General features: G+C 35.9%; 1 protein-coding gene across 1 annotated transcript in view; it reads left to right on the forward strand.

The window, feature by feature from the left end:
- Window positions 1–22,303, forward strand: part of ARHGAP42 (Rho GTPase activating protein 42) — a 281,486-nt gene that overhangs the window by 75,165 nt on the left and 184,018 nt on the right. The window contains exon 3 of the mRNA XM_059413285.1: window positions 18,956–19,017. Coding sequence (XP_059269268.1) covers window positions 18,956–19,017 — 62 coding nt within the window. The remainder of the gene's footprint in view (window positions 1–18,955; window positions 19,018–22,303) is intronic.

Here is a 22,303-nt window from a genome sequence, read left to right on the forward strand (position 1 = left end):
GAAATTGGTAAGGGAAGGTACAGAGTGATTACAAACTGGTGTAAAATTCAGACCTCCTTAAATAATTATATAGGTAGACCAGATACAAAATATACTGTCATTTAACTATATTTACACAGTAAATAATGCATATGTAAATGCAAAAAAACAATGCCCACTGCATCAGTTCTCATGCCTGTACACACAGGGAATTGATAACTTCCAAAGTCATGGGCCTACCCTTAAAACCTTACTAGTGGGAAATAAAAGGTTTATCTCTACAGAAAATAAAATAGTGTCTTTTTGTAAACACTGTTTATACTGGCTCATTCAAACAATAGAAGCTCACAGTTACTATTGTGACTCTACCTATGGGACAGGTTGTTTGGCTAGATTAATTTAGCACATTAGTGTATAGGATAATAAAAGCCTCTACATCTTGGTGTATTACTTCAGAATTTGTCCAGATCAAGGTTGTGGCATGCACTTACTTTATTTTGTTCCTATATTCGGTGCCTATAATTTGAAATCACTTTTAACCAAAGTCTTAAAAGTCTGTATTAAAAATCAGATACTATTAGGCTGAGCTAGTGCCAATAAAAATGTCATTAATATGAGGCAAATCTTGTTCATTCTATGTTATCTTAGAAACTAGTGGAAAGTCCAGTTGCAATTGTGCATAAACAGCTTAGTTAGCAGTGTTGTATGATGGCCTATGTAACTCTTAGGAAAGTTTTGGACAACACGAACCTTGCACTCAAGAGATTAAACATTTACTGAGAAGGAGAGTCAGTTTGCTAGTAAATATTTTAGGTGGGGACTTCATTCTTTTGGACACACCTAAACAGAAAATTCCTGTGGTGGAGACAGACAACACACAACCACTTGTCAACTAAGGTTACGGCTTCTAACTCTGAGTGCGGAAATGAGATCATCACTTAGGTAATTCCGATCAAAATATGTTCATAATGGTTGCACAGATATTTCTGACATAGCTCATATATTCCTGTTCATGTATTTACTGTTTTGAATGCAGATATGCAGACATAACAGTAACAATTGTTAGTGCTTAATAGTTGTAGAATAGAGACATGTTATGTCTTTAAAAAAAACATTTTCTGTGGAAATCTACATACAAATTATATGTGTACAGATTAATGGATGGTAACTCAGACTCTATTATCTGTATTGGACTCTACTGATTCTTCTTTAGGAGAACATGTCTAGACATGTTCAGACTCTATTATCTGTATTGGACTCTACTGATTGTTCTTGAGGAGAACATGTCTAAAAGTGAGACTATAGGACACAAATTTAAAATAATAACTTTTCAAGTCACAGGGGCTTTATTGTTTCTTCCTGAGCCAGCAGTGCTTTGCCCAGGTGCAAATATTTGTTGTTTGATTACTTCTCAAAGTAAAGTGACGTAACTGTGAGTCTGAGTCACCTTGGTATATAGACAGGAGCCTGACAGTGATCGCTGATGCCTATTCAGAGGGTGTGAAAGAGAAGAAATCTTTCAAGTAGTAGCTGGAAAATTTTTTTCATTTTCCTTATTAGGGAAAGTACTATGGGGACAATATATAAATGATGTGCCAAATAAATCCATCCACTTTGAGAATGCATCTGTTAGGTCCAGTGGAAAGGTCCTATGTGATCCAGTTTTGCAAGTATTAAGTAAGAATATAGTCTAGGGTGGAAAACGTGGCAAATGGTTTGCTTTGTGTGTTTTGAAGAGGTTCCTATACAGTATAAAAGCACTTTGAGGTAGTAACGTGTATTTCAGGTTAAAAATAATAACTGGTGTATTTATAAACCCTGGAAATGTACTTAAAAGATCATAAATGATTTTAGCTAAAAAAAAAAAAAGAACCTATTTTCTTCAACTTTAATAAAATTCAACTTTTAAAATATTGAATTATGAAATGCTTCTGGAAAGATTTTCTTCAGAACTTTGTGATTAAATATTCATCCATACAGATTATTACTGATATTTGAAGGTGGAGTGTGGTTATGATACTCTTCTTGAGCACTGCTTAGGAAAAAATTTTCAAACCAGAGACAATATCATTACCAACTGCAACTGAACTCTTCAAAAAAGAGACCTGTGATTTTTACTGGATTCTCGGAAACAATTACCTTCTCATTTGCTGAAAATGAGAGAACCTGTGAAGAGAACCTATCACTTAGAAACCCTCATTATAACCCACTTAAATGTAGTTACATAAATCAGGAAGTCTTCTATTAAAGTGGAACATTTCCAAATGCCTAAATTGTTTATACAAATAACATTTTCTTTTGAACTCTGTAGAGGAAGCATATTTTGGTTTTTAATGGCTCTCAGTTGGACAATTGAATTATTGTTTCCCATTTTTTTAAACCACCCTATTTTTGCACCCACACAGTAACCACCCACAATTAAGGATTGAAACAGCTGGGAAAGTTGCATATTTCAGGTGGAGTTCCTGTCTTTAAAAAACATGCCACTTGAGAGAGAGGTTTTTATTATATTAGCTCCATGTTTTAAAGTGTGTAATTTGATTCAATTTGAAATTGAAAGGCTTAGATTCTTAAATTTCAGGATCTGAAAAACAACCGAAACTTATGTTACAACTTACTGATCTGCATTAATTCCTTGAAACTCCTTTTTTTCTTTAGTGATCTGCTTAACAAAAAAGTAGTTTATTAAGTTTCAGAGGGAACTTTCTTTTCAACTCCAGCAAATTGTGTGCTCTTCGAGGTTAGAAAGTTGTATTTATATTCCTATTCCTGCATAGTACTAGTAATTAAGTGCTTTATTTGTAGCAGAGGATTAGTAAATATTTGTTACATCAATAGTCCCCCTACTAAACCTAGTAATAGAAGTGAATCATTGTAAGTTACCTAAATAGAATTTTAGAGTCATATATTAAATAAAGTATGCATATATTTAGATATGTCTAGCATGATTCTTTTCAATGTAGTAATAAACTAAACGTTATACAAGCACATACACACACCTAACTTTTGCATGTACTTGGGAATCATTTAGAACAAATTTCTTAGTATTTCTAAAGATTTCAAAGCAGAGCTAAAGATTTGTGTATTCTATAACTTAGTTACTGTTTATTGACTGTTGGATTACACTGTGCTAATCCCTGGGGACATGGGGGTGAAGCTAGTTAATAGCTCTTGTCCTCTTGGAATGCACTAACTTAGAGGCTAAAATGGCAGCATAAATTAAAGAAGGCTGATTTCAAGGTGAGTGGATAGGGAGGGAAAGATCTTTTATTTGTTTTTAAGGACTTAGGATAGCTTAAATCTCAACAAAATGACTAGACAGTGAAATGGACGCTGCAGAGCCCATATAATTTGAGATGTGGGAATATGTAGTTTAACCTCATTATTCACAAATTCTGAATTTGTGATTATGCCTATTCTACAATATTTTGGTATCTCTGAAGTCAGTGCTCCTGGCGCTTTTGTGTTTTTACATAAAACGTGGAAAAGTTGAGATGACTGATTCCAGCATCTACTGTATAAACTAAGGTGCAGTGAGGTGGACATGACTGTTGACCACTAACAGGGTTGTTTTTTGCTCCTGCTTATCTAGCAGATACTGGAGTTTATCTGCTCATGTTGAATATAGTCTGCATGGAAAACAGCTTTTGAAGATAACCATTTTATGTCAATTGTTTTATGTTTTTCTGTCCAGAAGCTGCATTTCTTTTTCGCTAAGAGCGATAGTCTAAATTGTGTTGAATAAAATTTACTGAGTAAATTTTAAAGATCTTATTGGCTTTATTCAACAATTTATGGATCAGGCAGCCCCCAATCTAGCAGATAGAAAGTAGTTCTGAGAGATGCAGGTAGCAAGAGATTTTTTAGCCCAAAGTGAACAAGAGCAAGGAAATTGTACGGGGAGTTTGCTAATTGGCTAAAGCAGGGTTACTTTCCTTGTATGGAGGTAAGGTAAGTTTGGAATTGGGTTAGGTAACTAGTGCTGAGCAAGCAAGCAGTGTTTGACTTAAGGCCTTCTTTTTCTGGAAGAGCAAGTACAGAAACTTAAGGTTTGGTTTGCTTGCAAGGGGTTCAGCATGTACCCAACCTGGTTACTTGAACAAGTAAAAGGACCAGAGATTAGAGTCAGGAACTTGCTTTTGTATCTTTCTTCCACTCTTTTTAACCTCCATATGCCTGTATTTCCTGCCACTAAAACTCATTTGTTCTATAAGTACACAAGTGCCAATTAAGTACACAGGTGTCTAAAGCACTATCAGTGGCTTAAGTAATTTTATATTTTCACTGGGTGACCAACATTAAACAACCAACCACAGTTAAGCTGTAATTATGTTGAATGCTATAAAACTAAAGTATATTATGCTAAGAGATCATTCATACTCAAGATAGACCAGGTCTAATTGGGTGGGTGGGAGGATGAGGGAAGGCTACTCTGAGGGAGTGATGTTTAAATTAGTCATGGAGAAATACTAGGCAAAGGGGGATAGGGAACAGATTCCAGGTCTAAGGAAGGGGTGAATGAAGGCCTTGAGAGCAAAGGAGATACCCAAGGGAAAAATAGCATGTGTGAAGGTTGTGGACAGGTAGATAAGACTTAATACACCTTGTGAGGAATCTGAATTTTAACCTAAAGGTAATGAGAAGCATTGAAATATGTTAATCAGAGAATGATGTTATATTTGCATTTTAAAAAGATTAATTTGACTGCCTATGGAAGATTTAAGAAGGCTACCCCAGATGAGCTTTTTAAAAAAATGTTTTACTTGGCTATATCTCTGGGCGTGTGCCCAGAAGAAAATGGGTCATGGGTAGCCTGACTTTAATAATGTAACTTATGGATATGATATCTATGTTTTTTTAATACGCTGGCATTGACCCACAGAACTGCACTTAGAGTGCATCTCTTTAATTTTCTTTATGAATAGAATGGTCTTAGTAAAACTGAAATTGTATGGTTGACTTGTAATTGCAATTCTGAATCATGACATACCCATGATTTTTTTTCATAATTTCTTGCATAATAACAAATATATTTTATTGCCTATTGATAAACATCAGGTACCATAAAGGTAAGTGGTGTCTTGTGTGGATGTTAGGTGCATAGTTTACTATTTTGTTAGTAATTACTTAGTTTACCCGCTCATGTTGAATATAGTCTGCATGGAAAACAGCTTTTGAAGATAACCATTTTATCTCAATTGTTTTATGTCTTTCTGTCCAGAAGCTGCATTTCTTTAGTACTAGAGCAATTTTAATACCTTCTTCATGTACATGTGGAGGTAGGAGGTGGGGAGTTGTACTGGCTATTATTTTTGTTTATTTAAATTATCAAAGTATTACTTCTAATTTAGAAATGTTGGCTTCGTTTCTTAGAATCCCAAGTTTAGTATCTTAGAGTAGATAGAAACCCTGGAGAACATGGGAGCTAACTCTTATCATTTTTTTTTTTTTAGACACAGGTGAAAGGATGTGCTAAAGTCACACCAGTATTAGAACTTTGATTGCCCAGTTCCTAGGTCAGGAACTTTGAGATGAGTTTACTTGTTCGTTTGTTCACTCATTCATTTATTGATTCAATGATTCCTTCCTTCCTTCAATAAAGCCTTATCAAGCACCTGTGATTTGTCAGACACTGAGTGCTAAAGATACATCATTGTGCAAAGCAGAAAAATAATCCCACTCTCATGGGGATTTGTAAGAGTAGTTAGATAAGAGGTATAAGTTAATTGTACATGAAATTAGACTGATAAGTGCCATAGAGATAAAAAAGGAGATTCGATAAAAATTTTTCTTAAGTAATTTTAATGCAGAGAGAGCTAATTTTAAGAGTGGTATTACTGCAAACTTCTTATAAAGTAAACCTATTTTATCTTCCTTTCCCTGTGTAGTCAATCAGATATATATGACCATGAAAACACTGACTCATTTCTAGATTTGAAAGCTTGGTGCCAAAGTCATAAAGGTAGTAAATACTTCTGAGCCATGGTAGTTGTAAGCACTTGATTTTTTTTCTGAAGCATTTAGAATGTGAAAGCATTTCTCCAGTATATCCTTTTGTTCTAAACCATTGGACTTCTTCCCTTGCTTGGGCATATTCAGTCTGTGCACTTGAATGTTCATCGTCTTGATGTATGCAGTCTTGAAGAAAATGAAGGTGTAACATCCTTTTAGCTGGAGTATAAGGATTGAGAGCCAGAGAATATCTTAGAGGGCTTTGCCATATGTTTAAAGTTTCATTTGCATGTTCTCAAGAGACACGTAAGACTTTTGTTTGAAGTTGTCCTTTTGGAGGTTTATTCTGGCATATATGTGTTAAATTATAGCACAGAAATATTTGCCAGAGTGAGTCAAAGATTGCCTTCCTCAGCTAGTCTTTTATGGACCAAGAGAGAACATTTCTAAATGTGAATGAAAAAATGAAAGTACAGTTTCATTTTGACATAAAATGTTTGGACCAGAAAGGCAATAGTTTTAAAAACTGTGTTTGAAATAAGTGAGTTAGGAGGCAGGACATGGACACCCAAGAGATTACTGGAAAGCTCATTGGCAAATGGCAAGGACAAATATATGAACACTGAAGAGAGGCTTGGTGGTTGTGGAAAAGAAACAAAGTATAAAGGAAGAAGTTAGAAAGCAAGAAAAGAGTTGGATAATAGGCTTAAAAAAAAAAGTTTCACTTATGTACTAAGCTAGGAATATGTGGCTGGACAAAAAGGCTAATTCTGAGTGATTCTTTGACACAGAATTCAGAATAGTTGCTAAGTCATGATTCAAAGTACTGTGGGGAGAAGATCTTTCAGGTCATGCTTTATTCTTGGGACTCAAAGATGATGTCTTATTTCCTCCATAACCAGAAGGGCCAAGAGTACTACTGCCATTGAACATAACAATAAGCTTCAAGGAGGAAATAGAGATAATTCTTACAAATTTTATTAAAATGTATACAGTTTTCTATTTAAATATAGTTTTAACTCTTAATTCCTCATACAAAGCATACATTTTTCCTCTGCCTGCCTTCCACTAAAGCCAGTAGTTTCGAGACTGCCTGTTATCAGAATCAGCTATGGGAAGCCTTTAAAATTTGACTTCTGGGCTCTATCCTGGGCCTGAATGAAGGTGGAATCTCCTGGGATGAAACCTTAGGAGTGTTTAATTTTGGGAGGTTCTTGGTATCTGATCTTAGCCTGTGGAAAACCACTGCTCTCAACAATAGACTTGTGTTTATACCACGGAGGGCTCAACTGGAGAAGGTATGAAAATAGGGAAAAACTCTGTTTCAGGGTTTCTGCTTTTTGGATCACCAGATCTTTGATGCTCAGCATTTTCCCAGTGGAACCATTAATGCTGTAGAAGACACATGTTTGTAGGAAAACCTGGTCATTTATTGCCACATCATTGTCCTTCACAGCCTGAAAAAAAGGTTTTAGTTTATGCAAAACAAGGAGATGTGGAACCTTAAAATGAGAGATGGCATTCATGGGCCAGTGTATATAGCTCTGCAAATCTCCCAGAGATTGGGAAAAAAAAAAATCAGCTTTTCAAATTAAAATCACCAAGTGTGACTTAATTCATGCTGGTTGAATTTGGATTCTGTAGCATTTCCCATCAGTAATGATTATCTTTGTGCAAAGAAGCTTATGTACAATTTAGTACATGCAAATATGAATAAAATCTTTTTATATCCTTACAAAATAGAAGAAGGTAAAAATAAAAATAGTTTTATGATATAATTTATGATAATACTGAGGAGAATGTGCTGAGTGCTTTAAGTATAGTATAAACAAACCTGCTGTGCAAGCACCAAAGCTGGAGAAGTGACTTCTGACTGGGCACATGAGAAGATGCTTGAATAGAGAGGGTCCTAGGGGTTAAGTAAGATACAGCTTAGCAAATGCAGGTAAAGGAAAGGCATGAAAATGGGAACTATAGGAATGTCTACTAGTTTCAAAGTGCTAAGTTAGAGATTAGAAAGAGTAGCATTTCAGGTGATGGTGCTTATAAAGGCACCTATGGTCACATACTGGAGGTTCCACATTGCTTGCAATATGGAGTTTGGACTTAATCCAAACAACAACCTTGAATGAGTAAAAAATGACATAATCAAATATGCCCTTTAGGAATTTCTTCTGACCAATAGTACATATGATGAATTAGAGTCCTAGAAGCTTGGAAACCAATAATTAGGCTGTAATATCCCAGCAGAGATGAAGTGATATCTTTCCATGGGTATGGAACAAGAGGAGGGAGGACAGAGATTAGCAGTATTTGGTGACTGGATGTATGGAAGGGAGGATTGAGGTTAATCTATCACTTGAGTTACTAGCAGAATGGTTTTATGAGCCCATTTATGTGTTTATATGTGGCAGAGTACCTGAGTATAGAGTGGAATTATGAGTCAAGTTTTGACACATATGAAGTTTTGAGATACAGACAGACTCTCTAATAGAAGTTCTTGGGACATAACTGGATTTGCTCAGGTTCATGAGCTGGAGGTGTAGGACCATGCCTAGAGTAGGGGGAAAGTAGATACATCTCATGTGGGTTCAAAGTTTTCGTGTGGGTTCAAAGTTTTACTCTGCAAGTTGTTAGCTCTGTGATCTTGGATATTACTTAACCTCCATAATTCAGATTTATTATTTGAAGAATAGAATGGTGAAAGAAGATTTGGGTGTTTTATTTGTGGCCACCTTGTGGGGTATTGAGGATTAAAGAGTGTGTGTCATGGTGGTGCAAGTGTTAAACAAATCTCCTCCTCCACCCCCAACCCTCACATCTCCCAACCCTCACATCTCACTGCTCTTCCTCCTTCATGAGGATAGAGTACATGGGAATAACTTCTTAGACTTGGGATGAAGAGAAATAGCTATGTGGAGAGAAGAGTGATGATGGAAATGACAGAAATGTAGCTAGAGGTGGGGAAGTGGAAGGTTAGAAGCTTTATGGGGAGCTGTTAGCTTTTGGGAAAAAGAGGGCCCCTTTCTGATGCAAGTTAAAGAGGATGAATGAATACAGTGTTAATCAGAGGGTCTTGAACTTCTCTCAGAAAAGCAGGAGGCTAGGCCATCTGGTACCAGTGAGTGAGGGGAAGTTAGGGCTGTGTTCTTGAGAAAGAAAATTCTTTTTAGATAGCCTCTGTGGGAAATAGGATTAGGAGTAAACTAGAGTCGAATAAAGGGATTGCCAAAAAGCAAAAAGCTAAGGGGTTAGATAGCTTGAACTCTTAGTGTCCTTGTGGGTGTGTGAATTACAGCAGGGAAAAGGTCACTGGAGGTTAAGAGGTTGTGGAAAAGAGAAGCTGGATGTTGGACAAGGAAGCGGATGTTGAAGCTTCAGCAGGGGGGTGGCAGGAGGATTGGGTGCAGAGGAGTGTGAATGGGGTGCCTCTGTGGAATGTGAAAGAATGCTGGGAGGTGGTAAGGATTGGTGGTTTTGGTGTAAGCGGCTGTCAGCAACAATTACTGATTGTTCCCTTTAAGGCAAGATATCTGTGGCCTGATTACCCCTTGAGCATAAACAGCTCTGGGACTGTTTGCTTTTAAAGATGATAGTCTGTTCTTTGCTATAAGGTGGTAGGGTAGTAAGCTGGCAATACCTTCCCTGCCTCCCTCCTCCCTCCTTCCTTCTCCTCCTTTGGCAATAATGGTTTGCTGAAGTAGAATAGACTTTGGAATGAAATAATCAAAATTAAATTCCTGCTTCTCCATTTAACTAGCTTTGAGATCATGGGACAAGTGACTCCAGGTGATTGATACTCTTTTTTTTTTTAATCTGGAAAATGAAGCTAAAACCTACTCAGTACCTCATACTGTTATGTGAATTAAATGAGATAGTATGTATGACATCTCTGCCTCTTGGTAGAAGGGCTCCAAAGTGTGAGTGGTCTACATACTGGGGGAGAATTGTTTCTGGTTTGGGGCTTGTTTTGGCTTTAGGAAACATGTCAAATGACACTAAAATAAAACTAAACTAAAATAGGACAACATCAGATCTTTAAGAAAAAGGGGGGCATGTAGCTGGCTCAGGTAAGTGTTCAACTCTTGATTTTGGCTTAGGTCATGATCTCAGGGTCATGAGATCAAACCCCTCATGCAGCTCTGCATTTATCAGGGACTCTGCTGGAGACACTCTCTACCTCTCTCTCCATGTACTCCAGTTCACACACACTCTGTCTCTCAAATAAATAAATCTTTAAAAAACAAACAAAACAAGGCAACATCAGAATAGCACAGGTCTCCTAAAATATATGCTTTGAAAGAAAACAAAAGTATGTGACTTGTAAACTGTGTTATGCACAACAATACATATTACATTAACATAAAATCTCAGAGTGAAAGACCTTTGGGATTCAGAAGAAATTCATTTGAAGTAATGAGATGGTGTGAAGTCTTCAAAGAAACCAGCTAGAATGAAGTTTTGAAATTGTGTGAAACTGAAAGGCTGTCTTTCTATATTGGTATGTATTCATTTGCCAAAATTTGACTTGAATATTATATAACATATATACCCTGCATTCATATGTATGAGTATACTAAAACTCTCAAGTACTTGGTAGTTCAGCAGTTTCAAAGCAGATATTACAACAAGACCCTCTCTCCATTCAGAGAAAATCTGGGAAGGAAAAACCATTAGATAGTGTAGAATTACTTCTTTGCCTCCAGTGTGACTTTTCATCTTGGAGTCCTGATTCTCCTCAGTTGTAATAGGTAATCCTAGCCATCTGGAATGGTGTAGTTCTCTTTTACAAGTGAATCCCCAGGAAAGAAGGTGTAAACTCTTTGAGTCCCATTATGCCAGTGAGGATAAGAGAAGCCAGACAGAAAATCACCTTATACCAAAAAAAGTGAAAAATTGATAGTCTTGCCAGAAGTTCTAAATTTCAGCCCACATGTGCCGTGGTGGGTAATGTTGGAACCCATGTTCATAGATGAAAGTATAGCATGGTAAGTGCCTGAGGACATACGGAATGTCAGAACCCAGGTGGGGAGGGAGGCATAAAGAACAGGAGTTGGGAATTTCAAGGAGACTAGATTACAAAGAGTCTGGGTAGTATAGTTAGAGGATAAAGAGAAGCAAGTAAAAATAGAAAGAAATGGCTGGGTATTGTGGATTCCAACGTGAGGATTCTCTCTCTTTGCCTTGTGTGTCTAGATTGGCATCTGTGTACTGAGTGGAACAAACATGGCACAGTTGATGGTAATGGACAAGTGATGAAGCAGAGATGCGGCAGTTTTTACTCTGTGCAGAATACAGGGACAACTTAATAAAAGTTTAATTTTGTGACATTTCATTTGTAGGTTATGCATTTCTCATTGCTCTTTAATGCTTAACTAGAAAACTATGCTATAATATCTAACACATTTTTATTACTAAAATAATATCTAATATGTTCTAACTTGGTATATCTCATATTTGTTGAAACCTAATACACGTGCATGCAATGCTATACAGGGATACACTGGTAGGATATGAAAGAAGAATTTCTTTTTTCTTTTCCTTTCCTTTTCTTTTATTTGAATTCAATTAATTAACATACAGTATATTATTAGTTTTAAAGGTAGAGTTCACAGATTCATCAGTCTTATGTAATACCCAGTGCTCATTATATCACATGCCCTCCTTAATGGCCTTTACCCAGTTATCCCATCCCCCTATCCCACTCCCCTCCAGCAACCTTCAGTTTGTTTCCCATGATTAAGAGTCTTTTACAGTTCCTCTCCCTCTCTGATTTTGTCTTGTTTTATTTTTCCCTCCCTTCCTCTTTAATTCTCTGTTTTGTTTCTTAAATTCCACACACGAGTGAAATCATATGATAATTATCTTTCTCTGACTGACTTATTTTACGTAGCATAATACCCTCTAGTTCTATCCATGTCTTTGTAAATGTTAAGAATTCATTTTTATAGAATGACTGAAATTAACAAGTCAGGAAAGAAAAATTTGAATACAAGTTTATAGGGATTTGTTTTCAATATAAATCTCTTTGATTTATATTTGGAAATTAAAAACAAAACAAAACAAAATGAAAAACAAAACTAAGCACCAGGAGGATGTTGTGGAGAAGTTGGTTTAGTTACCTTAAAGATAACTAGAATTTCTATGTTTTCTTTTTTTTTTTTTAAGACTTTATTTATTCATTTGACAAGGAGAGAGAGATAGCTAGAGAGAGAGAGAGAGAACACAAGAAGTGGGAACCACAGGTAGAGAGAGGAGAACCAGGTTCTCCGCTGACAAGGAGCTCGATGTGGTACTATACTAAATCCCAGGACCCTGGGATCATGACCTGAAGCGAAGGCAGACGCTTAATCCACTGAACCACCCTGGCGCCCTGAATTTCTATGTTTTCAAGGGAACTTGGATTCTAAAAGGCTGTGAATTGTTAGAAGAAAGTCTGAGGGCCTCTGAGTATGTGGGTACAGTGACCTATCAGCATTCAGCAGTAGGCCCGTGATTTTTTTTTTTTCTGTTGGTTTCAGAAGCAGTTTATTGGCTTTGCAGCTAAGCAACCATGGAGCTTAAAGCCACAATATTTGATGTTGTGGCTCCCAAAAAATAATACGAGTTTGTGGTTGTGAGTAATGTTTAGTATTACAGTAGAGAGCCTCTCAAGTGGGGGTGTTAATTGTTACAAAGACACACAATATCCAGTGAACATTGTGTGGAGAATTAGTGTCACTTTTTATATTTTGCTGTCTGTTTTGTAGACATAGTATTTCTTTTCAGGCATAACACAGTGATCCTGCTTCTTGCTTTGTTTATGGGTTAAATTGTTCCTGAACCAAAGCTTGCTGTTCAGTTACTATGGTATCTTTGATATTCTTAAGTTCAAAGAATTAAAACTTCCTAAGTGGGAGTTACAGGTATGACCTGCTGATGTGGTACCCTGTTAGATCGTTGCATACTTCATACCAAAGTATGCTGAATATCACTTGGCTGTGTATATTGATTCTACTTTTATTTTTTTCGTTGTGGCCAGATCTAGAAGCATATGATGCAGTCATTTGCTCTGGCTCATATCCTCAGTTAAGTGTTGATATTATACAGCTTTTCTCCTACTTCCTGTGGAAAAAAAAGTCATTGCCAGAAGGATGCTAAGAAAGACCTTGATAACCTACATCGTCCACCCAGATAGAATAGTGGAATGACTGTTGGAACATTATCTGGACTTCTAAAATGATTGCATTGGTTCAATCTGGCTTTTATAGGCTGTTATAGGTTTTCATGTTTTCCTTGAGATTTAACCAAGTCTAAATCCTAGTGCTAACTCAGTTCTCTCCATTCATCAGCATATCTGAATGTCATAGGTGATTTACTCACTTAATAAGTAAAAAATATGTTGCTGACATAATTGTATATGTGACTGAATTTGTGATCTATACTTCTGTTTGGGTATGTATTTATGCTGCTTAAAAGTTTGAGAAAAAAGACTCCTGGGAAAAATATTTAACATATCATTATCTGAATTATGATATAAATGTTGTTGGCTATGAGAGAGACATGCTTTCTCAGTTCTCCTGAAAATCTTTAAAGCTCAAGCAGATCAATTTTTGAAACATTTAATAGTATAATGCTTAGTACTTACAGTAATGGAGTCATGTCAGTAATGAACAGGGAGTAATTTCCTTTATTCTTTCTCATTCTTACTTACAAGCACTAACCAGGTTTTCCATAGTCAAAAGTAGTCAGGTGAACTTATGCCTGCTGAAAAGATGGAGTTAGGAAGTAGATATTTTAGACAATTCAGGAATGTTTTAGAATTTATGATATTAGTAAATATAGAAGCCATTATCCTACTTCTTCACTGTGTAGATATATTTTAGCTGTTGTCTTTCTGAATGTTTTTGCTCTTGGGACCTGTCATTAAATACACCTGAATAATAAATTTCTATTGTTCCAAAAGTGTTTTTCCAATATCACATTGGAGAGATGAAAAGGGAACTTTTAGCAGTATTCTTAATCTCAATAACTTGTTGCAAAGTTAACATCTATATATGAAATGGAATTTTGATTGCTCTCCAGTAATCTCATGGTCCAGATGGCCAGGAAAGGGAAAGATTATTACTGGTGAATACAGCCAGGAAAGTTTCATGCAGGTGACAAGAACGCGGATAGCTAACATAATTTTCCAAAGTATCTAGCTTTTCCTTTTAAAAATATTTTATGAAGCCTAGCATATGAGTTGGTATGTTTCTCTTTGTATAGCAAATAGATTGTGGAAATGTATTATTAAAGTCATTAATTCATTTAATGATCCATCTATTGAAACTCCACTGTGCATTAAATATTATTTTGGGGATATTGCTGTCACTTAATTAAGCTCCTGTCATACCAACTAGGTATGGGCAGAATCTATGATTGTAAGACCAGCTGTTAAATTTGATGTTAGTCTGGATCTCCAAAATCAGATAATGAAATGGTTATTTATGTAAATATTAACATTGATAAACAAGCTATGGAGCATCACATATAATTGCTTATAAAAGAAAGTATTTGGGTATTAGAATTTGCATGTAATACAAAATAGTTTTAGATTTTACTTAAGTAAAGTCTTAGAAGATATTGCTCAAGCAGTCAACATCACTGTGATGAGTGCTGGAGGAGTCCTTTTGTGTGTTTTGTGCCCAAGGCCTGGTGGGGAAATAGACTCTCTATGAGTTTTCATGGTCTTTTAAGGCATTTGTTGGTGCTAGGTACCAGAAATTCTAATACTGGCTTCTCATCTATGAGGAGTTGCTGGGGGTATGGTAGGCAGCTTGAATCTACCTAACTTCTGTCAGGGGTTCCTTTAGAGTTTGAGCATGGGCCAGTCTAGGAAGTGATCGGTTATCTATCTGTCCTTTGCCCTAAAACGCAGCTTATACAATATTTGGAATTGTTTAATATCTGCTTTATAGGATTGTTAATTCCTGTTTTATTTCTGTGTTATATTGTGCTTTGTAAACTATTCATGCAATACTTTGACATTAAAAATAAAAAGACTTAGGGGAAAGCATCAGATATGGATTGAAAAGGTTAGTAGGTTGCTGTTACTAATGGATGAAATGGTGTTCCTAGCTGTTCCTTTCCAGGTAAGACAAATGACAAACATGAATACCTTCATTTGAACTAAGAAACATACTTTTATGGAACGGAGACTATACTGTATAAAGAATAAATTTCATTTTTTGCAGTAATTTCCCTGAAAAATCAACAAAAGAAAAAGAAGAAACAGAACTTATTGTCAAATTGGGGAAGACCCAAAAAACTGCTGGAGGGGAGTAGTTTTTATTGTGAGGAACCAGACATGCATCATGTTCAAATTTTTCTCCTCAGACATTCTCATTATAATAAACTATTTCTGTACTGAGTCTATAAATAGTATTTATATGGGAAACAGACCAGAAAACCATTCAAGTTAAACAGGAAACAGCATCATTAATTTTTAGCAAAGAGGTACAACAATATTAAAATGAGAATCTGAGTTTCTTTACTTAAAATCAAAATCTGACTTAAGGCATCTGCACAATTTACTCTTGAAGTAGTAATTACTTGGGGAAGCCTTTGGACTTCCAAGTTGTTATAAGATGATGCTCCTGGGACTACTAGGACACTACTCCATGAGACAGTGGTTGCCTCCTGGGTTGACTAAATGGAAGGTTCTGTTGTTATCCCTGACACTCTAAATCAAGCTACATCTTCCTTTATTCCAAAAATACCTGTTGTCAAAAAATATATATAAATAAATAAATAAAAACAAAACAAAATAAAAAACCTTTTTGTCAGGCTTCTATGTGGTAGGTATTTACTTAACTCTTTGGGAAAATTAGTTCGGGAATTTAGCCTCCTAAAATTAAGTCTAGTAGGAAAATAAAGCATTTATAGTATGTTTCATTATTTCATTATTTAAAAAAGCTAAAGATTTTTATCAGGCTTAATAAAAACTAGCAACCTCTCATCTTACAAGCTTTGCCACTTAACTACTCACAAAGACCACTTTGAACTTTTAGCCAATTCTTCTGTTTCTTTCAAGATCATAATTATCTTGCTAACATTTGACTTTTCCCCGAGTCTTGTATACCCTCTTTTCATTTTTTTACTGTTATGTTTATATCATGGTGACTTTGTTTGCAATATGACTAAGTTATTTCATTTATTTTGATGGTGTTACATATATAGCTGTTTTCCCAGGAGTTAATAATTGCCTTTGAATTTTCTTTTAAAAGACTATAAATTTCCTTTCCTTACATTCAGATACATCAGGATATCGATCAGTTCTATTTTTATTGTCTGGAGACATTTCCTGGAGTCTATAACCTATTGCTCCAGTCTAGATAAGATCCCCTCTAAACCTTTTGCATGCACAGCAGTTGACCTGGAATATCACTCTGTTGACATAAGAATTTCATTTGCTCCCATGCTATAATTGGATCTCCTACTTCTAGGTCCCATATCCTCTTTTCTTGGTTTATTCCCATGTTTTAGTAGAGTGCCTTATCCAGTAGCTTCCCATAAAAGCAGCATATGAGGGTAGTTGGTTTTTAGTTTGTTTTGTTTTGTTTTTAAATAAAAAGCTTGGGAGGCATTGAGTTTGAACTCTGGGGTTTAAGTGCTTATTATACAGACTTTAATTATACAGACTGTCAACTTTCTTTCACCTCTTATTTTCTCACCTTCAGGGGTACCTGCTGCTTCTAATTCCTGTAGTCCAAAATGATTTACCTCCCATTGTCCAAAATTTTATTGACTTTTTTTTTTTTCCAGGCTTACCAATAGAGTTCTTTAATAGCAATAAATATAAATAAAAAAATAAAAATAACTGCCAGGATGATGGAATGCTTTCTTTACCCAAAGTATAAAAATATAATATTCTATTATATACTCCAGCTAAAACTTTTTATATATTTGTAAAATGTTTTTCTGTTCAACTTATTGTTGTCACAACTGTGTTGTATTTTAGCACTGTTACTGTTATTTTTGTAGAAATTAAAATCTCATTTTCCTAAATTAAAAAAAAGTTATATTTTCTCTAAGGTCATTAATGTGTTTATCAGATTAATCTGAGTCTGTCAGGTAATCCTTTGATTTCTCTTTTGGCAACTGTGAGTAAAATCCAATGTGAAGTAATCATAGGGATAGCATTTCAAATCAGATTAGTTAGTGTAGGCCTACTAGTTTTAAAAAGAGTGGAGGGGGGGGCACCTGGGTGATTCAGTGGGTTAAAGCTGCTGCCTTCGGCTTGGGTCATGATCACAGGGTCCTGGGATCGAGTCCTGCATCGGGGTCTCTGCTCAGTGGGGAGCCTGCTTCCCTCTCTCTCTCTCTGCCTGCCTCTCTGTCTACTTGTGATCTTTCTCTGTCAAATTAAAAAAAAAAAAAAAAAAGTGGAGGGAAAAACCCTAGATTGTAATTTTAAAAACCTGAATGAAAAAGAATATTTTTCTGGGGCGCCTGGGTGGCTCAGTGGGTTAAGCCGCTGCCTTCGGCTCAGGTCATGATCTCAGGGTCCTGGGATCAAGTCCCACATCGGGCTCTCTGCAGCAGGGAGCCTGCTTCCCTTCCTCTCTCTCTCTCTGCCTGCCTCTCTGCCTACTTGTGATCTCTCTCTCTCTCTCTCTCTCTCTCTCTCTGTCAAATAAATAAATAAATAAATAATCTTAAAAAAAAGAAAAGAAAAAGAATATTTTTCTTAATAAGTACTGTTATGAGACTCTCGATTTATTTTCCTCACTTACCTGCCTTTATTGTAGGCTTTATGCCAGAGTTACTAGACGTCTGGTCTTAAAGAATGTTTTTAATATTAGTATAGGTAGAAAGGAAATGGTAGGGAGCCTAAAGAATAAAGACATGAAAGGAAATTTCAAAGCTTAAATGGAAATAATTTTCGCATTCACCTTGTTTTGTTAGTTTTGTAATCAAAACTTTCTAACTTTAATTATGAAACATAAGATACAGAAATTGTTATGGATGAATTACTGTTTTACAACTGCCAATTGGGACTATGCATTTTTTAAAAATATGCTGTTGTAACTCCCAGTTTATTTTTTGGTTTATTCTTCCAGTGTTTCTGAGTATTTGATACTTGCCCCTAGCTAGAGCAATAAGAATTCAGAGAGCTCTCTAGAGCAGGGCTTATTCCATCTGACTGGGGAGAAGCCCTGCTCTAGAGAGCTCTCTGAACTTGTAATGGGTGCCAGGTGTTGTATGAAAGTATTGAATCATAAAATTATGCACCTGAAACTAACAAAACACTCTGTTAACTGGAATTTAAATTAAAAACTTGGGAAAAAACAAAAACAAGGAAAAAAAGTAAAGCAGTGCTTCTCAACTTCAGTATGTAAATGGATCACTTGAGGATCCTATTAAAATGCAGACTCTGGAGTGAGGCTTGAATCTGTATTTCTTTTTTTTTTTTTTTCCGAATCTGTATTTCTGACGAACTCCCCAAATGCTGATGCTGGTAGTCCTTCTGGCCACCCTGATGACTCACAGAATAAACTACCTTGATACTGGAGTAATACAGAATACAGACGGTTTTAAATATCTATAACTGCTGTGCTTCTGGACAGAAGTCAGTGGGAGACATTGTGTTACTGGCTGCTACTAAGTACATCTAAATAGTGCTGGATTTATTGCTTTTTAGAAGTTTAATATATTCATTATTTGTAGGATTTTGTTTAGAAGCAATTTCAGTAGTAAACTTTTATTTATTAAGTTTTGTACATTACATACATAAACTGTATTTCCCTAGCGTCTTTGAAGAAAAAATATACTTTGTGTGTGCTAGACTTTAATTTGCAGTACACAAATATCTGTTATCTATAGCTATTATCCATTGATATCCTACTGTATATACTGTTCTATGCTTCTAGAAGCACAAAGCCACAGAATATAAACACATTTATAACCAGCTTCATTGTATTGTTTATTCCTATGCAATTAAAATTAGCAATGAAAAGAGGTTAATGCTTTCTTTTTTTTTTTTTTTAAATCTTCTAAATAGCTCAGTCACTAAAGGAATTTGCAAGATTACTCATTGCAGTAGAAGAAGAAAGGAGGAGACTGGTAAGTCTGTTCCCCATTTTTTAAGAATAAAGCTTTGTTTGGACATATTAAAAGACTGAGCCTTATGAGTTATACCAGACCTTACAATGTCATAGATGTACTAAAAGTTAAAGAAATGATTTTGAGTATGATGATCAATTATTGCTAATGATTATATATACCATTTGTGTTTATTTCATTTGTTCATCAGGTGCAAATTATATTCACTTTGCTTTCCAGTTAGTTCTTTCAAGAATTAAAAATATTGAATTGTCATCATAAACCCATTCTAATTGAGTAAACTTAAAAAAAAAAAACTTCAGTGTTATAATAAAGATACATTCCAAGTATTAAAGACAATTCATAGAAGGAGCAAATAATTCTGCCAGGGTGTTAGCAGGAGACTAACTTACTTATTTTCTTTCTTTTTCTTTCTTTTCCTTCCTTCGTTCTTTCCTTCCTTCCTTCCTTCTTCTAAATGTTGAGGAGACTTTCTTAAAAAGGTGACATTTCAGTTGTGTCTGAAAGGCTGGGAGGATTTTGCTTGGCTGAGAAGAGTGGGGAAAGCATCATAAGCTGATGGATTAATTTGTATGACAGCAGCAGAGTATAGTTCTTAGTAATACATTTATTCATTTACCAATATTATTTTGTATCCATTTTGTTCAAATATCTGTGAAGGCTTCTATAACCCTGGCTTCCCATTTGTATATAGGAAAAATAGCAGTACATATCCCATAGAATCGTTGTAAAGCATTTGTAGTAGCACCTGGCACATAATAAATGTCGATGGTAATAAAGATGTTGTCACTTATAGTGACGGTTTCAGACTTTTTAAAATGTCATCTTTATCACTGGCTTCACCATCTTTTTGGGAAATTATATATACACCTATGTATTCAATGTGGATTAAATGTAGTGTCATTCTGTTGACTGGATAAGGAAAGCAATTTCAGAAGGATGGCGTGACTCAGAAAATACTGCCTGAGCTAAGGAAGAATCACACAACCCTTACTTAGCAGTCATGTAAATGAACTTGAGTAGAGGACACAAGGTGGGAGAAAGTACTGTATATATTTTTAGAATAAGGCAAATGGATGGTTCTTAGAAAGTATTAGAAGATTGGTAGTTTGGGCCATATATAGGGTTTAAGAGCTGAGCTTAAATTTTGGTGTGTGTTACAGGAAGGCAGAATAGTTTCTGCAAAGAATGGGATAATCAATATGGGATTTAGGAAAGATTAATTTGATGGCACTGTGAGAGATAGATAAGGTGGGGGTTTCAGGGGTGACTATATTTTCTTACAAAATATCGCCATACCAGATCTGGCCCTAGTACCAGGTAACTAGCCATTCATTGTAATCTGTGTTAGATACATATAAGGCATTATGGGAGGCTAACCCTTTCTGCGTAGGTCAGATGAAGCTTTTTTGTGGAGGTAAGTTTGATTGGAGTCTTAAGACTAAATAGTATACTTTCAAGTGCTTTATCCATAATCCTTACTCCAGTTCTCTCAACTATGCAATAGAAGTCCAAGTTTGATGGGGGCATGTGAGTAGGAGGTACCTTACTGCCCAGAGAGGAGCTGATGAGGAGAATGGGAAAAAGTGGTTAGGGAATATAAAAATAGAATTGTAAATGGTATGGAAGCCAGGAGAATATACGGTTCAGGGTTGAGTGAGGTTGTTACTTAAATCCTGTGCAAGTAGTTCAGGAGAATGATAAGCCAGCTAGCAGGGGCTATAATTTTAGAAAATGTATTGAAAGAATATGGGAAAGTCTGTTGTGTTTGTAGGAGTAAAAAGAGCCAAAGAAATGGTCTTTTTTTTTTTTTTTTTTGCTTTCTATAGGAGACTCATTTTATTTTTTTATTTTTTTTTCATGTCTTTGGACTATTTATTTATTTTTAAAATTAAATTTATTTATTTTCAGCATAACAGTATTCATTATTTTTTTCACCACACCCAGTGCTCCATGCAATCCATGCCCTCTATAATACCCACCACCTGGTACCCCAACCTCCCACCCCCCAGCCACTTCAAAACCCTCAGATTGTTTTTCAGAGTCCATAGTCTCTCATGGTTCACCTCCCCTTCCAATTTACCCCAACACCCTTCTCCTCTCTAACTCCCCATGTTCTCTATGCTATTTGTTATGCTCCACAAATATGTGAAACCATATGATAATTGACTCTCTCTGCTTGACTTATTTCACTCAGCATAATCTCTTCCAGTCCCATCCATGTTGCTACAAAAGTTGGGTTTTCATCCTTTCTGATGGAGGCATAATACTCCATAGTGTATATGGACCACATCTTCCTTATCCATTCGTCTGTTGAAGGGCATCTTGGTTCTTTCCATAGTTTGGCGACCGTGGCCATTGCTGCTATAAACATTGGGATACAGATGGCCCTTCTTTTCACTACATCTGTATCTTTGGGGTAAATACCCAGGAGTACAATTGCAGGGTCATAGGGAAGTTTTATTTTTAATTTCTTGAGGAATCTCCACACTGTTCTCCAAAGAGGATGCACCAACCTGCATTCCCACCAACAGTGCAAGAGGGTTCCCCTTTCTCCACATCCCCTCCAACACATGTTGTTTCCTGTCTTGATAATTTTTGCCATTCTAACTGGTGTAAGGTGATATCTCAATGTGGTTTTAATTTGAATCTCCCTGAGGGCTAGTGATGATGAACATTTTTTCATGTGTCTGATAGCCATTTGTATGTCTTCATTGGAGAAGTGTCTGTTCATATCCCATTTTTCGATATGATTGCCTGTTTTGTGTGTGTTGAGTTTGAGGAGTTCATTATAGATCCTGGATATCAACCTTTTGTCTGTACTGTCATTTGCAAATATCTTCTCCCATTTCGTGGGTTGCCTCTTTGATTTTTTGACTGTTTCCTTTGCTGTGCAGAAGCTTTTGATTTTGTTCAACATAGTATCAGAAGTCTTAGCACCAGCAATCAGACAACAAAGAGAAATAAGAGGTATCCAAATTGGCAATGAAGAAGTCAAACTCTCTCTCTTCGCAGATAACATGATTTCTTTATATGGAAAACCCAAAACACTCCACTCCCAAACTACTAGAACTCATAAAAGCAATTCAGCAATGTGGCAGGATGCAAAGTCACTGTGCAGAAATCAGTGACTTTCTTATACACTAACAATGAAAATACAGAAAGGGAAATTAGAGAATCGATTCCATTTACTATAGCACCAAGAACCATAAGATACTTGGGAATAAACCTAACCAAAGAGGTAAAGGATCTGTACTTGAGGAACTACAGAACACTCATGAGAGAA

The sequence above is a fragment of the Mustela nigripes genome, chromosome 1 (assembly GCF_022355385.1).
Source record: "Mustela nigripes isolate SB6536 chromosome 1, MUSNIG.SB6536, whole genome shotgun sequence".
Taxonomy (NCBI): domain Eukaryota; kingdom Metazoa; phylum Chordata; class Mammalia; order Carnivora; family Mustelidae; genus Mustela; species Mustela nigripes.